Source organism: Mustela lutreola, chromosome 8 (genome assembly GCF_030435805.1).
Source record: "Mustela lutreola isolate mMusLut2 chromosome 8, mMusLut2.pri, whole genome shotgun sequence".
Lineage (NCBI taxonomy): Eukaryota > Metazoa > Chordata > Mammalia > Carnivora > Mustelidae > Mustela > Mustela lutreola.
In genome coordinates this window covers 27,475,686-27,500,578 of record NC_081297.1, presented here as the reverse complement: position 1 = coordinate 27,500,578, position 24,893 = coordinate 27,475,686, and the positions used below count along the sequence as shown (strand labels likewise).

General features: G+C 43.5%; 1 protein-coding gene across 1 annotated transcript; it reads right to left on the bottom strand.

Annotated features, from left to right (window-relative positions):
- Positions 1 to 299: 299 nt before the first annotated feature.
- On the bottom strand, positions 300 to 23,192 carry LOC131838273 (phytanoyl-CoA dioxygenase, peroxisomal-like). Its single transcript, XM_059184121.1, has 9 exons — positions 22,881 to 23,192; positions 19,450 to 19,508; positions 17,367 to 17,477; positions 16,571 to 16,739; positions 12,992 to 13,073; positions 11,421 to 11,602; positions 8,732 to 8,881; positions 5,319 to 5,453; positions 300 to 611 (listed from the first exon to the last, which is right to left on the bottom strand). Exons 1-9 carry the CDS (start codon positions 22,953 to 22,955, stop codon positions 558 to 560), a joined length of 1,017 nt encoding a protein of 338 aa, XP_059040104.1. The 5' UTR covers positions 22,956 to 23,192; the 3' UTR covers positions 300 to 557.
- Between the last annotated feature and the right edge of the window lie 1,701 nt (positions 23,193 to 24,893).

Below are 24,893 nucleotides of genomic sequence, written 5' to 3'. Positions count from 1 at the left end.
GGAAAGATCTGGTCTTTTTTTTTTTTTAAGGAGGCTGCCTGGGTTGGAGAAGTCATGCAAGGAATCCTGTGTCAGAGCACAAGCATCTCCCTTATTTCTACTCCACAATGCCCTTCATTACATGTGCCTGTGTTAGATGGTGTTCTAGATCTGAGAAATCTCTCGTGCCATGAAGTCAGGGGGTGGTGGGTTTTCCAGAAGAGGGATGCAAGAGTCCACGTATCCTGAGTTTCAAAGGATACCTTTCTGCTTGGGTAAATAGCTAACTGAATCAAAGAAACTGATTGAACACACATAAATTAGATAGGAAACACATTTATTAGCTGCAACCCTCAGTTTTCCTGAAACCAGTAATCAGCCACTGTTACATATCTTCCTCCATGAAAGCAACAGGTCTGCACGCAGAACTAACCACATACCAGCAAGTACCTTATCCTCGTGTCATGATTTGGAGAACAAGCGATAGAAAAGATTAGGATAGCTTGTTAAGAAAACATTTTCCCCAGGCACCTTGATTTGTTCTGTTTTCTCTCAAAGAGCTCAAGCCGACGGCTACTTCATAGGTTGATCCTCTTTCCTTTCACCAGCCGCACTCGAAATCTAAGCACATCCTGGAAATAAAACCAAGCACAGTCAGTTGATGGAACACAGGGATCTGTTCAACATGAGACGAAGTAGATTTCTAGCATCTACCAAGAGTTGAATGGAAAAACTCTGCACAGTAGTCTATCAACTGGTAAATAAACCATATTCTAAGACTTTAAATAATGTACTTGCCCACATCTAGAATAGTGTTGACCAAACTAAGAGAGCAAGTCCCCAGAAGGTCAGCCTGTGTTATTTGGCACTGCTGTTGACCACAGGTGTCTTCAACTGGCTGAACACAGTGTTTGGTCACAACAGTCCATACAGCCCCTTCTCCTGCGTTCCTTTAGACACTGCTCCATTTACAGTGATCTGCTCCTACTTGCAAATGATGTCATGAGTTATGGCTTGATTTTTCTTTTTCCTTTGTCTTTTTTTCTTATAATTTTTTTATTTTTTTAATAAACATATAATGTGGGGCGCCTGGGTGGCTCAGTGGGTTAAGCCGCTGCCTTCAGCTCAGGTCATGATCTCAGGGTCCTGGGATCAAGCCCAGCATCGGGCTCTCTGCTCAGCAGGGAGCCTGCTTCCTCCTCTCTCTCTGCCTGCCTCTCTGCCTGCTTGTCATCTCTCTCTGCAAATAAATAAATAAAAACTTTTAAAAAATAATAAATAAACAAACATATAATGTATTTTTATCCCCAGGGGTACAATTCTGTGAATCGCCAGGTTTACACACTTCACAGCACTCACCATAGCACATATCCTCCCCAATGTCCGTAACCCCACCCCCCTCTCCTTCCCCCATTCCCCCCAGCAACCCTCTGTTTCTTTTGTGAGATTAAGAGTCACTTATAGGGGCGCCTAGGTGGCTCAGTGGGTTAAGCCTCTGCCTTCAGCACAGGTCATGATCTCAGGTCATGGGATCGAGCCCAGCATTGGGCTCTCTGCTCAGTGGGGAGCCTGCCTCTCCCTCTCTCTCTGCCTGCCTCTCTGCCTACTTGTGATCTCTCTCTGTCAAATAAATAAATAAAATCTTTAAAAAAAAAAAAAAAGAGTCACGTATAGTTTGTCTCCCTCCCGATCCCATCTTTTTTCATTTCTTCTTTTCCTACCCCACCAAACCCCCCACATTGCATCTCCACTTCCTCATATCAGGGAGATCATATGATAATTGTCTTTCTCCGAATGACTTATTTCGCTAAGCATAATACCCTCTAGTTCCATCCACATTGTCACAAATGGCAAGATTTCATTTCTTTTGATGGCTGCATAGTATTCCATTGTAGATATACACCACATCTTCTTTATCCATTCATCTGTTGATGCACATCTAGGTTCTTTCCATAGTTTGGCTATTGTGGACATTGCTACTATAAACATTCGGCTGCACGTGCCCCTCCGGATCACTACATTTGTATTTTTAGGGTAAATACCCAGTAGTGCAATTGCCGGGTTATAGGGTAGTTCTATTTTCAACTTTTTGAGGAACCTCTATGCTGTTTTCCAGAGTGGTTACACCAGCTTGCATTCCCACCAACAGTGTAGGAGGGTTCCCCTCTCTCCGCATCCTCACCAGCATCTGTCATTTCCTGACTTGTTACTTTTAGCCATTCTGACTGGTGTGAGGTGACATCTCTTTGTGGTTTTGATTTGTATTTCCCTGATGCCCAGTGATGTGGAGCACTTTTTCATGTGTCTGTTGGCCATCTGGATGTCTTCTTTGCAGAAATGTCTGTTCATGTCTTCTTCCCATTTCTTATTGGATTATTTGTTCTTTGGGTGTTGAGTTTGCTAAGTTCTTTATAAATTTTGGACACTAGACCTTCATCTGATATGTTGTTTGCAAATATCTTCTCCCATTCTGTCCGTTGTCTTTTGGTTTTGTTAACTGTTTCCTTTGCTGTGCAAAAGCTTTTGATCTTGATGAAATCCCAATAGTTCATTTTTGCCCTTGCTTCCCTTGCCCTTGGCGATGTTCCTAGGAAGATGTAGCTGGGGCTGAGTTTGGAAGAGGTTGCTGCCTGTGTTCTCCTCAAGGATTTTGATGGATTCCTTTCTCACATTGAGGTCCTTCATCCATTTTGAGTCTATTTTCGTGTGTGGTGTAAGGAAATGGTCCAATTTCATTTTTCTGCATGTGGCTGTCCAATTTTCCCAACACCAGTTATTAAAGAGGCTGTCTTTTTTTTTTTTTAAGATTTTATTTATTTATTTGACAGACAGAGATCACAAGTAGGCAGAGAGGCAGGCAGAGAGAGGAGGAAGCAGGCTCCCTGCTGAGCAGAGAGCCCGATGTGGGACTCGATCCCAGGACCCTGAGATCATGACCTGAGCCGAAGGCAGCGGCTTAACCCACTGAGCCACCCAGGCGCCCTAAAGAGGCTGTCTTTTTATCCATTGGACATTCTTTCCTGCTTTGTCAAAGATTAGTTGACCATAGAGTTGAGGGCTTTTTTATTTCTGGGCTCTCTATTCTATTCCATTGATCTATGTGTCTGTTTTTGTGCCAGTACCATGCTGTCTTGATGATGACAGCTTTGTAATAGAGCTTGAAGTCCGGAATAGTGATGCCACCAACTTTGGCTTTCTTTTTCTACATTCCTCTGGCTATTCGAGGTCTTCTCTGGTTCCATATAAATGTTAGGATTATTTGTTCCATTTCTCGGAAAAAAATGGGTGGGATTTTGACATTCCTTTGTTCTTAATAAAACAATTCAGACTTTTTTGTTTCTTGTTTATTTTTGAGCCAACAACTAGGTCTGGTGGAAAAAATGGTTTTGGAATTGGACCTTATCCAAAATGTACCTCTGTCACTTACATCACTCAGGCCAACCTCTTGGACTTTTCACTTTCTCCCTAAGAGCGCGTAGTGAGGGATTTCTGGGTGGCTCAGTCAGTTAAGTGTCTGATGCAGGTCGTGATCTCAAGGCGCTGGGCTCGCTCAGGGAGGAGTCTGCTGGAGATTTCCTGCCTTTCCCTCCTCTCTCCCCCTGCTTGTATGCACTCTCTCTCACTCAAATAAATAAAGAGATCTTTTTTTTAAAAAAAGTGAGAATGACTCATCCACAGGGATTTGGTGAAGAAAGTAAGACTAGAGATATGAAAGAGCTCTTGGGCGCCTGGGTGGCTCAGTGGGTTAAGCCGCTGCCTTCGGCTCAGGTCATGATCTCAGGGTCCTGGGATCGAGTCCCGAATCGGGCTCTCTGCTCAGCAGGGAGCCTGCTTCCTTCTCTCTCTCTCTGCCTGCCTCTCAGTGTACTTGTAATTTCTCTCTGTCAAATAAATAAATAAAATCTTAAAAAAAAAAAAAAAAAGAAAGAGCTCTTATAACTCACAAAGAACTATGTAGCAGAAATTAATATCATTATTCTAAGTAAAGCTGAGGAACTATATCTGCAAGACTAACATTTTCAAATAAATACAGGTGGGTCACTTGGGTGGCTTAGTCCGTTAAGCATAGGTCTTTGGCTCAGGTCATGATCTCAAGGTTCTGGGATCCAGCCCCTCAGTAAGCTCCCCACTCAGCAGGGAGTCTGCTTCTCCCTCTCCCTTTGCCTGCCTGCCGCCCTTCCTGCTCTCTCTCGCTCTCTCTCTCTCTCTCTCAGATAAATGAAATAAATACACAAGGCAATGACTCACCACAACCTGACAGACCACAAACACAATATATGCATTTTTTTCTGCTTTAAAATTCAGAGTGTTGCATGGAAGCCCCACTTGACAAAAAGTGATGCATTTTAAGCACTGGCCCAAGGGAGGAGCACAGAGGGTCTACCATCTACGGTGTGAAATGAGAGCCTTTGCAGATGTGGGATAGAGTCATAGATGCTAAAGGGAGAAGGGGCAAGGGAGAAGTCAGATTCTTAAGCTGAGAAGGAGTTTCAGAAGATGACTCCTAATGGCACGGTAGCTTAGTGCTGGTGTATGGTACTCTTCAAAGTACTGGAAGACCCAGAGTTATCATGACGCTCGGTCTCCTTGGGGTTCTCCCCCATAGGAAATGCATGCATTTATAATGAATGCAAATAAAAACATAGGATCAGCTTTTTGGTTCAGCGGCTAAAATGGACTTCATTTACAAAGTAAATATGTTTATTTTAGCTTTGACTACAGTTTGTCTGGTGACCATCATCATCAGCTTTGAATGTTCTAGTTACAAAGAATTTACAAGTGATGTGTATTAAGTAGAAAGGCTACGAAATAATGTCTCTATCCCCCACAGATAAGCATCAGTGGTTTCTGAAGTCTGCTCCATGAAACTCCAGATGCCAACTGACCCAAACAAAACCTGCTTAGGAATGGCTTTCTGGGAGTCTCCCTGGATTTGTAGATACGTCAATACTCTGCCCTATACAAATAAAGGAGGCCTATGGGTGAGAGACCAAGCCTCTAACTTTCCTTCTGTGCGTTCAAGAAGGTAGCCTTCGTCCTTCACTTGCTCTCCTCCAGATCTGTTTTCTGTTTCCACCTGTCCATCCTGGAACAGAATAGCCTGTGTACCACAGGGTGGCCAAAGACATAAAAAAGCACAGCGTGCTCAGATGCCCCAGCTGGGGACGCGTGTACAAGCTGAAATTCCACTATAATTCTTAGTGGGTCTCAGCAATGCTTGTGCAAGGTGCTCTAAACAAAGCACGTTATACTCAAATTACAAGAGGTATGAGAGTTGTTAAGCATCTGAAGAAAAGAAGACAAAAAAGTCTTAACCTGTCATCTCAAAAAAAATATACCTGCAGACTGATGTCATCTGGAATTCCATATAATTTTTTTCCTATCCGTGAAATATCCCTCTCAGCGACTTCTTGACTGGTGCCTTTCACATCAATGTAGTGGCAGTCCGCCCCGGCGAAATGGCAGGAAATTGCCTGTGTAGAGTGACATGGTTAATACTGGGAAAAAAAACCATTCCATAAACACCAGCAACCGAACAGGGAGACTTCTTTTAGGAAATCAGCAATTTCACTCAGCGTTTGATTTCTAGAATGTTTCATGCTGTCCTGTATTAGTCTCTTCAGGGTTCAGTATCTCTTTTTCCCCAGGTACAGTTTAAGTCTGACTGAGAAATACAAGAGGTTTTTAGCTTCCTGCGATCCTTGTTTTGAAAAAGGGTGGGGAACATAATGATATGAGTAGAGGACTTTTAACTTTTCCACATGTCAATTTTCTAGTGTGTGGATGTCCTCAAGTCCTAAACAGGAATGTGTTCCAGGGTTCTTCACCATTTTCTTAGTCATGAAAGTTAGTTACTCAGTTGAGTTTGGGGTGAGTTGTCATTTCAATGGCAACGGATCATGAAAACAAACAAACAACATCCCACAAAAATACCTTGCAAAGGACAATAATATACACACCACCCCTCTGAAATAAAATGGACACTTTGAGTCCAATAGCATCACATACGATCCCCATCTTCTTTCTGTCTGAAGGTAAGATGGAGGTTACTTGGTTCTCCCCATTCTTGAAAAACTTACAAGCTAATCTAAACTTAAAACTCACTTTCCTAGTTTCAGGTTAGTTCTCTTGAGGCAACTGCCTACTGAAGGGACTGCCTGCTTTGCCCAGAACACTGAATTTCCATGCAGTGGAGTCACAAACTCCATTTCCCACAGAAGCCCCCAGACCATGCCAAGGAGGAGCGACACCTGAGGCCAAAGAGGAAAAGGGCACACTCATATACATGTGTTTTTGGTTTATTTTTAAGGATTCATACTTTCCCAAACATTTAACTAGCTGAAACACTATTGAAAAATTGCAAAGTTGGGGAATTAGCTTTCATAATACTTAGGGTGTTTTACATTATATAACTTTTATTTTCATACAATAATCCTGTCATACACAACTTGTTAACATGGAATCTTGCAATATGTAGTTATCCTATCTCAGTTTATGATCCTGATCATGTAGCACGTGTTATAACTTTCTGACTCATGTAAACTCTCAGATTATTGTCTTGGCTTTGCTTTTTTATATACACACATAGACATAAATTTCCATTTTTCATTCCAAGCTGAATTTGGGGCTTAGGATACATGATAAAAGGCCCAAATTAGGAGCACCTGGGCGGCTCAGTTGGTTAAGTGTCTATGTTCAGCTCGGGTCATGATCCCAGGGTCCTGGGATTGAGCCCCATATCAGGCTCCCTGCTCAGTGGGGAGCATGCTTCTCCCTCTCCAGTTCCCCCTTTGCTTGTGTCCCCTCTCTTGTTATCTCTCTCTGTCATAAATAAATAAAATCTTTTTTTAAAAAACGCCCAAATTAGTGAAACTCAGGAACACTCATATTATTTATGTCACTGTGCCTATACCCCCTGCTTGCACACTTCTGAGGGCCATGCTGGTGGAGAGTCCAATCTAGTCTTTATTTGAAATGCTGGCATTGTGCACATCATGGATATTTTTTTCTTTTCTTATTTTTTTTTATTGTTATGTTAGTCACCATAGAGTACATCATTAGTTTTTGATGTAGTGTTCCATGATTCATTGTTTGCATATAATACCCAGTGCTCCAGGCAATCTGTGCCCTCCTTATTACCCATCACCAGGCTCACCCATCCCCCCACCACGCCCCCCTGCCCTTTTAAAACCTTCATTTGGTTTTCTGGAGTCCCTAGTCTCTCATGGTTCATCTCCGTCTCTGATTTCTCTCCCTTCATTTTTCCCTTCCTTCTCCTAATGTCTCCATGCTATCCCTTATGTTCCATAAATAAGTGAAACTATATGATAATTGACTTTCTCTGTTTGACTTATTTCACTCCACATAATCTCCTCCAGTCCCATCCATGTTGATGCAAATGGTGGGTATTCATCCTTTCTGATAGCTGAGTAATATTCCATTGTGTATATGGACCACATCTTCTTTTTCCATTCATCTGTTGGAGGCCATCTTGGCCCTTTCCACATTTTGTCAATTGTGGAAATTGCTGCTATGAACATTGGGGTGCATGTGGCCCTTCTTTTCACTGCATCTGTATCTTTGGGGTAAATATGGAGTAGTGCAATTGCTGAGTCATAGGGTAGCTCTATTTTTAATTTTTGGGGGAACCTCCACACTGTTTTCCAAAGAGGTTGCACTCATCTGCATTCCCACCAGCAGTGTAAGAGTGTTCCCCTTTCTCCACAACTTCTCCAACATTTGTTGCTTCTTGCTTTGTTGATTTTTGCCATTCTAACTGGTGTAAGGTTCTGGAGGATTCAGAGATACCGCCTTACATCATGGATATTTTTTCAATTAGTTTTGATTATCTAAATAGTTCCCTAAAATTTCATTGAACTTGAATCCTGAGGGGTTAGGTTTTTTTCTTTTCTTTTTTTTTTTTTTTACACCTTTCCCCCACCCCCGTTAAATTTTGATCCAGAAGAGTGTCTTCTTGCCTCACCTTCATCATGGCCCTGTCAACCTGATAGAAATATTAATGAATAGAAGATGAAACCAGGAAACTAACCCTTGACCTCAGGGAGACAGTGGTAGTTGGTGTGAAAAACTGGAAGGTTTCACTCAGTCCCCCACAATCCCCAACATTTAGTATGGACAGCCATGTTATATGGAGAAATGGACGTCCAAAGTATTATCAGATCTATTGAATTTTTGAGAAGTGAGAAATCTGGGACTATGAGAAATTTTGTCAGTTTTAAATCATCAGGTGTTTAAAACATTCTGAAACGAAAAACAAATTGTGGGACTCAGGTATGAAATATATGGCTGCCTGTGAAATCTGAGGTCTGGGCAGCCAATTCAAAACGTTTGCATAGAGTTGATAATGATTTTCCAAATAACAAAGCTCTTATAAACCTTCCTCTTATGTGGCTACTATGAACTATATACATTCCAAATTTTATGATTTTTATATGCCAGCCATTGTTTCTGCCTCCAAAAGCACAGGCTATGGGCTCCCAAGTATGATGTTCTTCTGAAGCAATTCTATGAATGCTCATAATTCATTATCAGCAGGATTATAATCCTGAGCTCACCTGGCTTCTTACTGATATGAACCTAACAGCAAGAGGTAGCAAATAGATTTCCTGGTAAATAAACCAGACTAAACGCCAGTTTAGTTCAATGTCACAAATCTCATAGTTTCACATATCTTGACATTTTTGTTTCTAATGTATTCATCTTTGGAAAGTCCAGTGATGGGAATGCATACCTTCCGGTATCCTTGAGTTCTGTTCCAACCAGATCCATGGATAAGCAAAGGATGAAAGAAAACAGTGTCTCCCTTCTCCATCACAAGATGCACTCGGGGGCAGTTTTCATCATAGTCCTGAATCCCGTAGAACATTATGTTAACTCCGCCCTAGATCACATAAGAGAACCAAGACTATATTTGAGGAATCCAATGATTAAGAATTTTGTCAATGACTCATTAGAAAAAGCAAAGGTTTCCTAAGTTCTGCCAAGAAAAAGACATAAAAAGATTTTTCAAAGCAACTGTAAATATACAAAAACTTCTCAGACATCTGGTTGTAAAAATCATGGATTTGGGGGCCCAAATGAAGAATATGAAATTTCCACTTATCCTTCATTACCGAATTATAAATGAAGATCTAGACCAACTTTGCATTTTGCAGTTAACATGGGAGATCCCCTTTCCAGCATGAATCTGTAATCCCACTTTCCCAACATGATATTCTTCTCCCCCATAACTTTGCCTAAATCATTCTTCTATTATTCAGGAGTACCTCTGGGAAGCAAACTGTATTCTCAGGCCAAAAGAGAGAAAATGTTCAAGTCTCCTAAGCTCAGAAAGCACTCATGTCACAACCAGAGTAAAGAAAGAATAGTAAATTACAACACTGTGCTTTTTTAGAACTACTTCCAATGTTAGCTATTGCTTTAAGTAATGGTTATGGGGGGAGCACAGTATCTTAGTCCCCTTCATAGGACTGTCCCACATTCTTCTGGGGGAAGGATTCTTTCCTGCTGGACTGTGTTGGGCCTTTCATCCAGTGCACTTCTCTCCTGGCTAGGTGCACATGTAACCTATGCAAAGTCAATCTGAACTCCCACTGTCATCACTTTGTATCTGAACAGAGGATTGATCAAAGGCATTGGTCATGGTCAAGGTTCAACTGCCCCCACCAAGTGCCCCATCCTGACTTCCCACTGACACACTCCTACTTTCCTGCTTACGAGCCAGCCAGCCTTTCCATGGACTCAGCATGTGCCTGCAACCCTCCAAGACACACACTCTTTGGATTAAGTCAGCCACAGCCCACTTCTGTTGCCTGCAACAAACTTTGTTGCCTGCAACTGCAATAAACCTCAACTCAGTTTTTCCATAAACCTCAACAGTTTATGAATCTCACAATTTCAGATTTTGTATCAGAATCCAGACTCAAAAGTTTTCACTTGGCACTAATCCTCAGTGTAAGAATTCTTTACTTGCTACAAAAAACCCACATGCATTCTTCCCACCTGAACAACATGTGCTCTTCTGGGGTTTTCAGATTTCATTGTCTGAGGCCTACAACACGCATAGTCTCCTCTCTGGTTTCTCTGCCTCTGGACTCCACACCGCAGTATCTCCTGCTCTAGATTTCAAGATTATCACTCTTGAATTGACGATTGGATCTTACCATTTGTGGGCTCAAAACCGTTCAATAGTTCAATCAATAAACCATACAACAGGCAGGCAGTGGAATACTACTCATCCTTCCCCAGAGCCTTCGCTGGTCTCTCTAACAGGAAGGAAATGATTCCTCCCTCGTCTTTATCCTGAGATCTAGCAATCAGTGGATAAGAATTACTTAGCAGCTGATACATGCATCTGGTGTTGTGGGTGTTTAATCTGACCTCTGCAATGAAGCTTGATGATTTTAGATCCTACCAGTGCCTACCAGAGTTTCCCACACTGGACAGCTTTCCAAAACTTGTTGAAAGAAAAATTATTATTCTACCTGAAATCTTTGAATTTTCCCTGATCCTGGTTGTAAAATCTAAAACAATGTTTTGGTAAGAAAGGAAATTCCATCTCATTGTTAAAGTTCTGTATGGAATCTGATTTAAAATTAAAACAATAGGGCACGTGGGTGGCTCAGTGGTTTAAGCCTCTGACTTTGGCTCAGGTCATGGTCTCAGGGTCCTGGGATCAAGCCCCACATTGGGCTCTCTGCACAGTGGGTAGCCAGCTTCCCCCTCTCTCTCTGCATGCCTCTGCCTACTTGTGACCTCTCTCTCTTTCTGTCAAATAAATAAATAAAATCTTTAAAAATAAATAAAAATAAAATCAAAACAATAAATATTCTGGTTAAGATTTATCTGCTAGGGGCACGTTGGTGGCTCAGAGAGTCAGGTATCAGACTCTGGATTTTGGAATCAGGTTATGATCTCAGGGTCACAAAATCAAGCTGCATGTTGAGTTAGTGCTCACCAGAGTCTACATGTCTGTGTTCCTCCCCCTCTGCCTCTCTCGGCCCAAGCCACCTCTCACAAGTATCACGAGCAAATATCACGAGTTGTCTCCCTTTATCCCTGTCTCTCTCTGTGTTTGACTCAAATAAATAAATGAATAGGGACGCCTGGGTGGTTCAGTTAGTTAAGCAGCTGCCTTCGACTCAGGACATGATCCCAGGGTCCTGGGATCGAGTCCCACATCGGGCTCCTTGATTGGCAGGGAGCCTGCTTCTTCCTCTGCCTCTGCCTGCCTCTCCGTCTGCCTGTGCTCGCTCGCTCTCTCTCCCTCTTCTCTGACAAATAAATAAATAAAATCTTTTTCTAAAAAATAAATAAATAAATAAATAAAATCCTAAAAAAGAAAAGGAGGGAGGAAGGAAGTAATGGAAGGAAGGAAGGAAGGAAAGAAAAAGAAAAGGAAGGAAGGAAGGGATTTTTACCTCCCACTTGGGATAAGCATGTGGCTTCAGGTCGCCTTTGTGACTGCCCGGGAGCACACACAGGCAGCCATTGTTCCGGTCGATGTGCTCCATGGCTGTCCAAGCACCAACTATGTTATTGCTGGGTCTGATGGGGAAATAGTGCAGATCCTGGTGCAAGGGGTGGCGGGATGTCTTCTTGCCTGAAACAGAACCTGCTGTTAAACCACACTTGAACCTCAGAATTCATCTCCTCTGCCTGAAAACCAGATCGGTGTCTATCCCTCCAAAACCCAAAGAAGTGAAACCACACTACAGACAATCAGCCTAGAGAGATAAGCACCAAATTGGAATATCAAATCAACAGCGTGACTCCAGATCCTACACTTTTTTCCTGGGTTTCTGACAGCCAGGGATTCCCACCATTCTCTGGCAACTCATAACATGCTATGATCTCTATTGTGTTTCATTCCACTGTAACTCTGGTTTGGGCACGGAGCCTAGCACTCAAAGAAAAGTTTGGTCAACTGAAGAGAGTAACCAAATTTGAAGTTCCCTGTTAGCCCTCTAAGTGGCTGATACAAACACTATCGAGTAACTAAATTAATAAAAGTCTTCCAAGAAGTTCTTCACAGAACTAAGAGCACTTGGTGAACAGTCACTATGTAGAATCAGAGATCACAGAACCACATTTACATGGTTCCCTGTTTTGCACTCTGAACTTGGTACTGTTCCCCTACGCCCAACCTCAATGTCTCTAAGCAAGACATCCAGGGTAGGAGAGATTTCATGGTGCTACACTACAGGCTAGTCACATAAAACTCTCCTGGCCTCAAAAGTGGAAAACAATAAAGAATTCTGAAGGACCAATTTATTACTGCTAGTAGAGTAGAATTTCTCAGCACGGAGCAAGCACTATTGGCTAAAAAAAATGCAGATTCTTGGGGGTGTCTGGGTAGCTCAGTCAGTTAAGCATCTCTTAATTTCAACTCAGGTCTTGATCTCAGGATTATGAGTTCAAGTCCCTGGTTGGGCTCCATGCTGGGCATGTAGCCTACTTACAAAAAAAAATTTTTTTAGTGCAATTTCCTGGGTTTTCGCTTCAGAATCAGTTTCTCTGGGAGTGAGATATTAGGAGCTACATTTTAGGAATCACAAGACATTTTACGTCAAGTGATGTATGTGATTTATAAGAAAGCTTTAATTTTGATAATAATAATATCTTCAATCAGGAAAACAGAATTTACACCATCATTGGTAACAATAGTTAACAAAGCTTAGGGATGAGAATTATAATAATAGGAGCCTATAGTATATGAACAGTCATGTTTATTAAACCAAACTTTTGAGCAGCAAGCCAGTCAGTCTTCCAGAAATCCGATAATAACCCTATAGTTAACATCTGAAATCGCTCTTCTACCTCACTATTGTTATGATGTATGCTATTTTAAGACAAATAAAAGAACATATATATTTAGTTATCCAAATTTAGCAGTTACACACAGAGCTAGAGTTAGAACACCTTAAACTCTCTCTTTTCCTTTTTTTTGGGGGGGGGGGCGGCTTCTCCGTAACAAATAAGAGCTCTTTACCAGAATCTGGAGGTTTGTTTATCAGCATTGTATGCACGGCCATAATATCCGGTCCAGTAAAGCACTCCACATATTTCAGAATCTAAGGGAAAAGAACAAAGAGTCTGGCGATAAATATTATGCACAAAAGTGGCACAAAAGTACAACTATCTGTACAAGAGCCAAGATGCCTTCATTCAACACTTGGTAGGAGCGCCTGGGTCGCTCAGTCAGTGAAGCTTCCAACTCTTCATTTCTGCTCAGGTCATGATTGCACAGTCACAGGATCAAGCCCTGCACTGGGCCCTCTGTTCAGTGGGGAGTCGACTTGAGATTCTCTCCCTCTGCCCCTCCCCTCCAAATAAACAAACAAACAAATATATATATATCTTTTAAAACTGCTTAGTATTTCACAACATTGCAAACAAAGCTTGAAGGCAGGAAAAAGTTGTAACAGCAAGTCTGCAACACTCTGAATTAAATAGGCTTTTCCAAGCTAGTTGGAACCCTAACCACTTTTTCTACATGGGAGGCATGTGGGGACGCCTGTGTGGCTCAGTGTGTTAAAGCCTCTGCCGTTGGTTCAGGTCATGATCCCAGGGTCGTGGGATCAAGACCCGCATCGGGCTCTCTGCTCAGCGGAAAGCCTGCTTCTCTTCCTCTCTCTGCCTGCCTCTCTGCCTACTTGTCATCTCTGTCTGTTAAATAAATAAATAAATAAATAAATAAATAAATAAATAAATAAGATTCTAAAAAAAAAGAGAGAGGCATGTGTTTCTCTGAGGTAAACTCAGAGAAGGGCAGAGATAAACCTTCTTTCAACTGGAACTGTCCATAGTTGCCCAGCGAGCAGGCAGCTTCCTCTTCACCCCCACCAAGACTCTTCATAAGGAGGGACCATGAGGGGGGCCTGGCTGGCTCAGTAGGTAGAGCATGCAACTCTTGAGCCAGGCTTGTGAGTTTAAGCCCCACGATGAGCATAGAGCCTACTTAAGAAAAAAACAAGGGACCATGAGAGGCCCCAACATGCGCAACGGTCATGCATAGCCCAGAGGAAAAGAGAAGGGCAACTGGGGTGCTACCTCTTTACCTCTAACCCACCGAGGGAGGGGTACATGCAGAAAGGAGTTGGCAGTGTATGCCGACTACCTGCAGGGGGCTTTATGCATCAGTCCACCTAAACCACACAGCGATTCCTGAAAAGTAATGCCTCCATGGATGAATAATCCTTTAAAGTGAACACCCCATGCAGATAAGCCCAAAGCTAATAAACTGCCCTAGTTTGCAGAGCCAATTCAATGAAAAACATGGTATTGAATCTCCAATTCTGTCTGACTCCAAAAAAATGAAGCATATTCTACTGCTTTCTCATTGTTTGATCCTATGTAAAAGGAATACTGCCAACTTGAGCAGGAAATGCTTGAAATAAAACCAAAATCCTAGAAGTCAGGCCTCCTACTTGTTTGTTTATAAAGCGTGTAAACTTTTGCAATTTCCTTAGGCCAGTATTTTCTTTCTTTCCTTTTTAAATAATCCCTAATCCCACGATGGGGCTCAAACTCAGGACCTTGAGATCAAGGATCTCATGGTCCCACAACTAAGCCAGCCAGGTGCCTCTGACCAGTATTTTCTAAACCTCAGTGACCCTCAAGAGCCATTTTACCATTTCTATCATACTTTACAGAGGTGCCCAATATAGTTAACCAACAATTTTTCCAAACTAACTTGTGTCTTATCCTGATTAATAATATTCCTGAGGTCCTAGGTTGGATGTGCTGGGTATTTTTTCCAATACACATTAAAATAAATACCTAATTACTAAAAGCAGGACCCACCTCCTAAAAATCATTGCATGAACCAGCAATTGCGTGGTTCAGATTTTAGAGCGGTGGGAAACCTGGATGTCCCGGTCGTGCTAACTCTACCCTGTGCTGCCACTAACGTCAAGATTTTCCTCCTTGGTGGATGCACACAACTTCCATTTCCATAGCAGGACTTGAGGCTGGGAAGTCATATCCCCTCCTGTCCCCCACCCAAGGGGCTGGACTTCATAGCTGGCTTACCTGTACACAGAGTTTTTTATGCGGCAAATTTTCTTTATTTTTAAAATTATTTTAAATGTGGTTTTTTAAAGATTTTATTTCTTTGTCAGAGAGAGCAAGAAAGAAAGCAGTAGGTAGAGGGAGAAGAGGGCTCCCTACTGAGCAAGGAGCCTGATGTAGGACTCCATCCCAGGACACAGGGATCCTGACCTGAGTCCAAGGTAGATGCTTAACCAACTAAGCAACCCAGGTTCCCATTTAAAAAAAAAATTTTTTTAAGTTATAATTAACCTCCACAACCAGCCTGTTCAAACTCACAACACAGAGATCAAGAGCCACATGCTTGGGCCACTTGGGTGGCTCAGTCGGTTAAGCAATTGAGCCTTGGTTTCAGCTCAGGCCATGAAGCCAGGGTCCAGAGATCCACCTTATGTCAGGTTCTGTGCTCAGCAGGAAGTATGCTTGAGATTTTCTCTCTCCCTCTCACCCTCCCCCTCTCTCTAAAGTAAACACATAAATCTTAAAGGAAAAAAAAGGTAGCATGCTCTACCAATGGAGCCAGCCAGGTGCCCCCATTGGGCAAATTCTCTAATAGCACTTGCGGTTATAATTTCTAGCATGTACTATATGCAATGTGTCCTTTAAAGCCATTCTAAATAAATTGTTCAATAACTGTGCTACATTTATGCAATGGGATGTTACACAACAATTTAAAAGCATGATATAGATTAATCTATAAGTCATATAAAGGATGTGTAAGATCTACTATAAGTGTAGAAACTACACTTGTAAAGTGAACAACCAGTATGTTCCCATGTGACACAAAAGGTGGGGGTAGACAGATGCACCTGCATAGCCATGAGAGACTTCTACTTGAAGACACCAGAAAGCTCGGTGGTGAGTGGGGCTGGAGAGTGGGAGACTTTCCTTTTCATCTTATGCCCTTCTGTACCATGAGGATGCCTTTGTAAATCTGAACTACTCAAAGAATATTGATTTTTTTAAAAATGAGTTTAAATCTGAACACAAACTTAAACCTCTACTGACCAGTTCATTAGACAAAAAGAAACAATAAATGGATGTCCAGTGAATAGGATCTGCAGTGTACCTCCTGTTGGTATGCCCATATCCACAGTGAGAGAGGCTCCTTCTCTAAGGCAGAATTCCTGCCCTTCGCAACTAAGAATAATGACCAGACTCCAGAAGAGGGTTCTCCATCTGCCCACGACTAACATTTGGAGCTCGATAAGTCATCATTTGGGGAGGCGACTATTCTGCACTGGAACTATTCTGTAGTTCTGGGACTATTCTGTAAGATCTCTGGGCTCCATTAGCAGCTCACCCACCCACCATGCCCACCTCTACCCTGACAGAAGCACACGGTCCCCACCGTGTGCCAACCCAACACGCTCCAGGCACCGCCAAATGTCCGCCTCCATTTGAGAACCACTGATCACCAGCCACAAAACAGAGGGGCCAGATAAAGTGTAAGCAATTCTAGAGGCAAGCACGCAGGTGCGTTATTCACTTAAAAAGAAAACGCAGAAAGTTCTCAAACCTCAGGGAGAGTGCAGTATCTGAAGAGTTCCTCATCTTCTTGGAAATCTTGGATCTTTGAAACCATCTTTTCACCTGGAGTAAATTCTGATTTTGCAATGGTTACATCTCTCATTATCATCATTCCCTGTGGTTTCACCTCCCCTTTGCAGATTCTTTCAAACTCGTTCCTAGAAAATTAAATTGGCAGATGATGTCATGACTGCAGGCTCCAGGCACCTGTCTGGCCAGTTCTGTGGAAAGAGTCTCAGAGATAGAGCAGGGGGTGTCCCTGCACCAGACTGACCTCCAGGTCAGGCTGAGTAGTTCCGAGGATGGAGAGAGAAAATGACCAGCGCAGCAGCCCCTGTCTCCTCACTGTGAGGCCGGAGCTCACTGCGGGGACTCCCCTATTCCTTAGCCTAACAGAACAGTGAGGAACCGTCTGTGATGTGGTGTACCTGAGTAATAACGGCAAATAACTTCTCTCACGCTTACCATGGGCCAGGCCCCGTTCAAAGGCATCTGTGTGTACTTCACCTTATCCAGACCTCACAACAACACTGGGGCATAAATACGATTAACATCCCCATTGTACAGGTGTGAAAACAGGAGTAGAAAGTACGTTGCTCCAGAACACACAACAGGAAGTAGTCTGGCTAAGATGAAAGGCAGCCAGTCTGGCTCCAGAGCTCATGTCCCTAACCACTTCCCGATTAGCCAATCATTGAAAAATACCTGAACACACATGCTAATCCTACTCACATTCCCACTGTAAACACAACATAGTTTTGTACAACAACGAAGGGTTACTGTACCGAAAGCGTTCAATATCAGCATCAGACACTAAATTTCTAATGACGAGAAACCCATTTTCTTCATAAAACTTTCTCTGTTCTAGGCTTAGAACATTATTATCCCGAGTATACCTAAAGGAGAAAAAGGAATTACAAATAAGTATAAGTGAAAAATCACCATCCAACAACATGTATCAAGAGCCTGAGAAATGTTCATACTCTTCCACCAAGCATTTCTACTTTTTATTTACTCTAAGAAAATAATCTAAATTTTTTAAAACAAGTCTAGAGGGGAGGGTTTATCTATTTTTTTTTTTTTGAAGTAATCTCTATACCCAATGTGGGGCTCGAACCCACAAACCAGAGATCAAGAGTCACATGCTCTTCCCACTGAGCCAGGCAGGCCCCTAATCTGAACATTTTTAAAAGGTTTAAATCTAAAATGTTAACTACTACTGTTACCAAAAAATAGAAGAATAATGAATTATATCTGCTCAATGGGTTAGGACTCAGGCCTTAGAAATGAAGAGCTTGGGGCCCCTGGGGAGCTCAGTCAGTTAAGCGTGGACTGGTTATTTCAGCTCAGGTCATGATCTCATAGGTCTGAGATCGAGCCCCCAAATGGTCTATGAGCTCCGTTGGGGAGACTGCTTGAGAGTCTCTCCCTCAGCCTCTCCCCCAACTTGCAATGTGTGCGCTTTCTCTCTTAAATAAATAAATCTTCTAAGAAAATGAAAAACATAAAATGGCATGTACAGACTTACTATAATAAAATACACTGAGATTTGTGTAAAACCAAGACACAGGGTACCTGGGTGGCTCGAGCATATACCTTTGGCTCAGGTCATGATCCCAGGGTCTTGGGATCGAGTCCCACATCAGACTCCCCGCTTATCAGTGAATCTGCTTTTCCCTCTGCCCCTCCCCCCTGCTCCTGATCACTCATGCGTGCCCGGTCTCTCTCTCTCTCTCTCTCTCTCTCTCTCTCAAATAAATAAATAAGATCCTAAAAAGGGTACTTGAAAAAAATGCAAATAAAATTTTAAAACACAGTTTTTAAGTGATTGCTTCTATGTAATGGAATTGTGAATGATTTTTCTTAATTCCTTTTCTTCTCTTTCAAATTTGTTCGATAATGACTATGTATGGTTGTTCAGGTAGGAGACAAATTCAATACATTTTATACTTTAAATTGTCTAGATCATATCTTCTCAGAAGAAATCAAAGTGACAAAATCCAAGTAAGTGCATAGCATATGCGCAAACTCAGATCATCCAGTCCATTCTTCCAGATTAGAAATGTGGCTCTATGAGAATACTCCATGGAGATCGATGTCTTCCCCTACAAAGGTAATTTAAGATAAACCAAAGACGCTAGCTAATACAGCAACAGGACCACAAGCCATAGGCTAACTTAAATGAGGTATAACATGTCTGAATTTGAACAAAATCAGATTATACACCTCTGATATTTTTCCTCTTTCTGAACTTTAAAATACATATAAAATTACAGTCATCTTCAAATTTTCATAATTTGAGTTCTCATTAGAACTTGTCCTGGCAACAAATGATTTGTATAATGAATTTTTTTTTAAGAATTTATTTATTCGGGGCGCCTGGGTGGCTCAGTTATTAAGCGTCTCCCTCGGCTCAGGTCACGATACCAGAGTCCTGGGATCGATCCCCGCATCTGGTTCCCTGCTTGGTGGGAAGCCTGCTTCTCCCTCTCCCACTGCTTGTGTTCCCTATCTGGCTCTGTCTCTCTCTGTCAAATTAAAAAAAAAAATCTTTAAAAAAAAAGAATTTATTTATTCTCTGTAGAGATAGGAAGAGAGAGAGGGGGCAGGGGCAGGAGCAGAAGGAGAAGGTGAAGCAGATTTCCTGCTGAGCACAGAGCCTGACCCATGACTGATCGATCCCACAGCCCATGAGATCATGACCTAAGCCAAAATCAAGAGTTGGATGCTTAACCCAGTAGCCACCCAGGTGCCCCTGTGTAATGAATTTTCACCAGACAACATGAGATGTGTTTTATATCTTAATTACCACTAGGAAATGCTTTATACACATTGTATGGTTACTAATGACAAATTCGATCTACTTACTGGAATTGTGGAGGATGGAAACTGTTAGGAGAAACAGCCCCTGAAGTGGAGTGAGCTACCTAGGTAGGGAATTAAGGCAAATAAAATGAAATTGAGGAGTCAACTTTTTCTCGAAACAACCGTCTGCCCTGAATTAGCTCTCATCAGGGAAGACTGGGTTACACACATAGCTGCGGACAGGCACGCACGGTTGCTTACATCGTCTCATTTCACAGAGCCCAGAGGAGGGACTGGAAGTCCCAAGACCTTTATCACCATCCCTGCTGCCCAGAGCAGGAGAATGAGACTCACAGGGCTCAGTAACTGGGTCCCAGATCATCCAGCAGAAAATGCCTCAGGCCAGACTCGACCCATACTCTTAATTTCATAGCTTCCACTGATTTCTTCCACTTACTATTCCCTCCACTAAACTGCCAAACAAATAAAAATTGTAAGGTTCAAATCTAGCAGTACGAAGAAATGTGCTCTTCCAAAGAGAAAGCGAATTTAGTGGGAATCCATTCTGAAATTCAAGAAACCGTTTGGCTTGTTACTCTTCAAAAAAAAAAAAAAATCGATTAAATAACAGTGGCTAGGCTCTAGGGAACATATGATCCACATAGTTTAGTATAATTCTAACTATCTTAAAGAGCTAGAAATTCTTTCTAGTTTTCTATCCAGAGAACTACAGCAAATTTACTTAGCCACTTCTAATTTTTTCATTGTTTCTTTAGCTTAAAGAGTGAGTATAAGAATGTTATTACTCATAAACATGTTATTTTTGTCTTGTCTTTATGTAACTGGGGACAGTATAATCCTTTGTTTTCCTAGACAAAGACTTAATGACCTTTGTCAGCTACTAGCAAGATGTGGTGGCCAGAAGGCAGTACTTCAGTCCACAATTCTTCTCCTTCCGTTGTGGGTTCTGGTGGTGGTGACTGCTTTCCTCGGAGAGTTTTTTCAATGATGTGGAAATGTTTCATGTCCTTACCATATAATGTTAGTAAACATGAAAAAATGGGTCCAAAAAGCTATTTATACAGGATGGCTGTAATTATGTAAATGCACAGAAAAGGAACACACCAAAACATTGACTGATAATGATCCGTGAGAGTTGGAATTATAGGTCATATTTCTTTTCTTCTCGATGCATCTCTGCATTTTAAAAATGCATTGTGTTTTATGTTTTAAAACCCCTGCCTTATGCCAGAACCCACATCTCTCTAGAACAAGTTAAGGCTGGGAAGAGATGGCCACATGATTTGCAGGATTGTTTTTAAGCCCCAACCACACGCAGGTTCACTGACTGTTTCGGCAGAGTTGTCCAATACCAGAGCCCCTGACCTCGTCTGTCTATTTAAATTGAAGAGAATGAAGGGGCGCCTGGGTGGCTCAGTGGGTTAAAGTCTCTGCCTTCATCTCAGGTCGTGATCCCAGGGTCCTGGGATCGAGACCCGAGTTGGGGCTCTATGTTCAGCATGGAGCCTACTTTCCCCTCTCTCTCTCTCTCTCCCTGCTTGCCTACCTGCCTACTTGTGATCTCTGTCTGTCAAATAAATAAATGAAATCTTTAAAAAGAAAAAGGAGAATGAAAAGGAAAACTGCCCCTAGCCATATTTCTTTTTTTTTTTTTTTTTTTTTTTTTTTTTTAAAGATTTTTATTTATTTATTTGACAGAGAGAAATCACAAGTAGGCAGAGAGGCAGGCAGAGAGAGAGAGGAGGAAGCAGGCTCCCTGCTGAGCAGAGAGCCCGATGCGGGACTCGATCCCAGGACCCTGAGATCATGACCCGAGCCGAAGGCAGCGGCTTATCCACTGAGCCACCCAGGCGCCCTCCTAGCCATATTTCAAATGCTCAATAGCCACATGGGGCTCCTATTGCTGGATAGTGCTGGTGTAGAACATCTCCACCATGGCAGAAGGTTGATAGAATAGTGCTCTTCTAGTCAACACAGATGAAAAAGAAGCTCTAACCTCAACACTACTAAAGAAGAACAAGCAGGATCCGAATATTTTTTTAAAATTATTGTTATTTTTAAAGTAGGCTCACTGCCCAGCATGGAGTCCAATGCTGGGCTTGAACTCACAACCCGAGATCAAGAGCTGAGCCAGAATCAAGAGAGGTCTCAGGGACTGAGCTACCCAGGCACCCCAGAATTTTCATAGTAGTCACAGACTGGACCTGGAAACCTTCATTCTGGTTCCAGTTATCTCCAGTTCCCACACGTTGGTGGTTCTCACCAGTGGGCATGTATCAGAAACAAGTGAGAACAGATTGCTGGGCCCCACTCCGGAGTATGGGGAGTCCACATGAGCCTGGGAATCCGCATGTCTAACAAGTTCCAGGGGAAGTTGTTGCTGGTCCTGGGAGCACACTTTGTCAACCCCTGGTTTCGGTAATTAAATGTCTTTGGTCAAAAGTTTTAATGTCTCCTGGCCTCGGTTTCTGTGTTTTCACTGGTCAAATGAGATTACATAATCGCCTTGATCTGCGACGGGATTTTAGGTGGGCAGTGGTTCTGCTACATTGTGGCTGGAAGTAAAAGTAAAATAAAAGTAAAAAGAGACATTCGTAGAAGCATTTTTAGGAAGGAATTCAGGATCCTGCACACAGCAAAACAGAGCATAATCCCATCACTTACGGGGAAATCCCACGCAGTGTCCTCTTTGCGCCCAAAGTACCCCCTGAAAGAGAACACTTAATCGGAGCAGGAGAAACAATTCCATAAAGCATCTGACGTCCGTGTCCCGTAGTGACATTTTCCGGGATCCGACACGGGGGGCGCACACATCGCCGCCGCGAGTAACTCCGAAAGAACAACCGGGAGACATCGTATCCACTCCTGCGGGGCTCAGGGACACCCTGGCGGAGCAGCTCGCACAGCTCTCCTCAAGGAAAGAAGAGCCCGAGGGTGCGGGCCGGTGCCTCCCTCCCTCCCCGCGCCCCAGTGCGCTGCTGCCTGAGTGTCCACCGGCCCGCCCACCCCGGTGCTCCAGGCAGCCCTGCGCCCCAGTTTAGGAGCGACTGGGACTGTGCGTCGCGCGCCTCGGACTCTGGGCGGTCGGGTGACGCGCGGCCAAGTGCAGAAAACGCCACACTAGCTGAGAGCAGGCCCTCAGGAAGAACTTCCATCTCCCGGGCAAGGCAGGGAAACAGGCCCCAGGAGGGCCGCGAAGCCTGGGGCGGCGCCACAGCAGCCCCTGAGGCCGGCACTGTCACGCGGCCGCCCAGCGAGCAGGCCGGGCCCGCGGCTGGGAGCTTGGGGCTATCCGCACTGGGAACCCTCCTGCCCCGGCTCCGCTGCCTCCCCGCCCCTGGGCGCCCGGAACAGCTGACACCAACGCCGGGACGCGGGCGCGCAGGAAGGGGCAGAGTCCGCTGGGCGGCTGCGCCATGAGCCCTGGAGGCCACCACACTTGCAGCCCGAGCCCCGCGCACCGCAAAGGATACACCGACGCCGGCCGAGCGCTGGCTGAGGTGTCCCAGCACGACGCGCAGGCGGGTGCCTGCATGGGACTGGTTCATGGCTCCCTCGAGGAGACGAGTCAGCCGGGCCTCAGTCTTCCCTCGGGGCGGCGGGCGGGGCGCCGAGCCGAAGGGCCTGGCCCAGCGCTCGGAACTCCGGGGATTCCGCCTTGTGCGGGGGTGCACGGGGCCTCAGAGTCCACGCACTGGGCCACCGAGCGGAGCGGACCTCCTCTCCGCGCGCCCAGCTCCTCCGCGATCACAGAGATCCTGCCGCACAAATCAGGGAAACTGGTATTGAAGGGTTTAGCAACCGGGTCACGGTCGGTCGCCCAATGAGAAATGAGCCAAACATGACCCACCTTCCCAAACTGTCAGTCTAATTTATCGCACGTGTCTGTCTCTGCTGCTGAAGTAGCAATTCAAATGTTCAGCCCTGGAAGTAACGTGCTGTTCAAAAAATGCGTTTAATTTGTTGGGAATGCAGTGTGAAATACTAGAAACATATTGGCTTTCATAGAAAAGGAAAAAAAGGTACATGAAATAAATGACTTTGTGGAATGCGTCTGATCCACATAGCCTAATATAATCTTAAATTTTCTTAAAAATTACAAGTCTAGGGACGCCTGGGTGGCTCAGTGGGTTAAAGCCTCTGCCTTCGGCTCAGGTCATGATCTCAGGGTCCTGGGATAGAGCCCTGCTTCAGGCTCTCTGCTCAGCAGGGAGCCTGCTTCCTCCTCTCTCTGCCTGGCTCTCTGCCTACTTGTGAGCTCTGTCTGTCAAATAAAATCTTAAAAAAATATATTATTCGAATAATCTCTACACCCAGCATGGTGGTCAAATTCCTGACCCCAGCGTGAGGAGGTATGAGGTCTACCAACCAAGCCAGCCAGACGCTCCTCCCTTCTTCCCTTCCTTTCTCCTCCCTTCCCTTCTCTCCCCACCCCCCGCTTCTTTCCTTCCTTTGCTCCATCTTCCCGCCCTTCCCTACCCCTTCTTCCTTCTTTCGCTCATTTTTTCTCTTTTCTCTCTTTCTTTTCTTTTCTCTTCTTCCCTTTCTTTCCTTCTCTGTCTCTGTCTCTTTTTCTTCTTTTTCCAACAGTGTAAATACTTCAGGGACAAGTATACAGGATTCCGGCCACCATCATCAAGGTCATAAACGTCCATCACCTCTCTGAGTTCCCTCCCAGACTCTTGCCCTCATTATTTCGTGTGCATGTGGTAAGGACACAGCCATAAGATCTACTCCCTTACCAAATTTTCAGTAGAGAATGCAGCTACGGACGCTATACTGTATTGTAGATCTCCAGAACCATTTACCTAGCACACCTGAAACTTGGTAGCCTTAAACCATCCCCTCTCCGCTCTCCCCTCCCTTCACCCCTGGTAACCACCATTTTCTCTGCTTCCGTGAGTTTGACTCTTAAATTCCTCCTGTAAGTGGTAGCGGGTAGTATTAATCCTGTGACTGGCTTATTTTGCTTAGCATTGTGCCCTCAAGCTCCATCCATGTTGTCACAATGTCATTTGTTGTCACAAATGGTAGGTAGGATCTCCTTCCTAATTAGGGTTGAATCATATTCCATTGTGTGTGCCTACCGTATTTTCTTTATCCTTTCACGTGATGACAGACGCTTGGGTTATTGGCATATCTTGGCTCTTGTGAAAAGTGTTGCAATGAACATAGAGGTGCAGATATCTCTTTGAAATCTAAGTTCAGTTCCTTTGGAACTGGAATCCAGTGGAATTCCTGGATCATATGATAGTTCTATTTTTAATTTTTTGAGGACCTTCCATACTGTTGTCCATAATGGACAACTAGAAATTCTTTCTGAAATATTTTTCCCATCTAGTCTCTGCAGGTGACTGACACAGCATCTCACTGTTTCTTTCCTCTCCCTCATTTTTCTCATAATTTCTTTGTCTTAAAGAGTAACTTCCAGAATGTTTCACTTTATAAACATCTTCTTTCTTTTTTTTTTTTTTTTTAGATTTTAT

Bases quoted from the DNA above. Each gene is read 5' to 3' on its own strand.
- LOC131838273 (XM_059184121.1), bottom strand. From the start codon at position 22,955: ATGAACCAGTCCCATGCAGGCACCCGCCTGCGCGTCGTGCTGGGACAC. The intron at 13,074-16,570 runs GTTTGAGAACTT...CTTTTCCCTTAG, and splicing joins GATACTGCACTCTCCCTGAG to ATTCTGAAATATGTGGAGTG. The intron at 8,882-11,420 runs GTAAAAATCCCT...TATGTGATCTAG, and splicing joins ATGCTTATCCCAAGTGGGAG to GGCGGAGTTAACATAATGTT.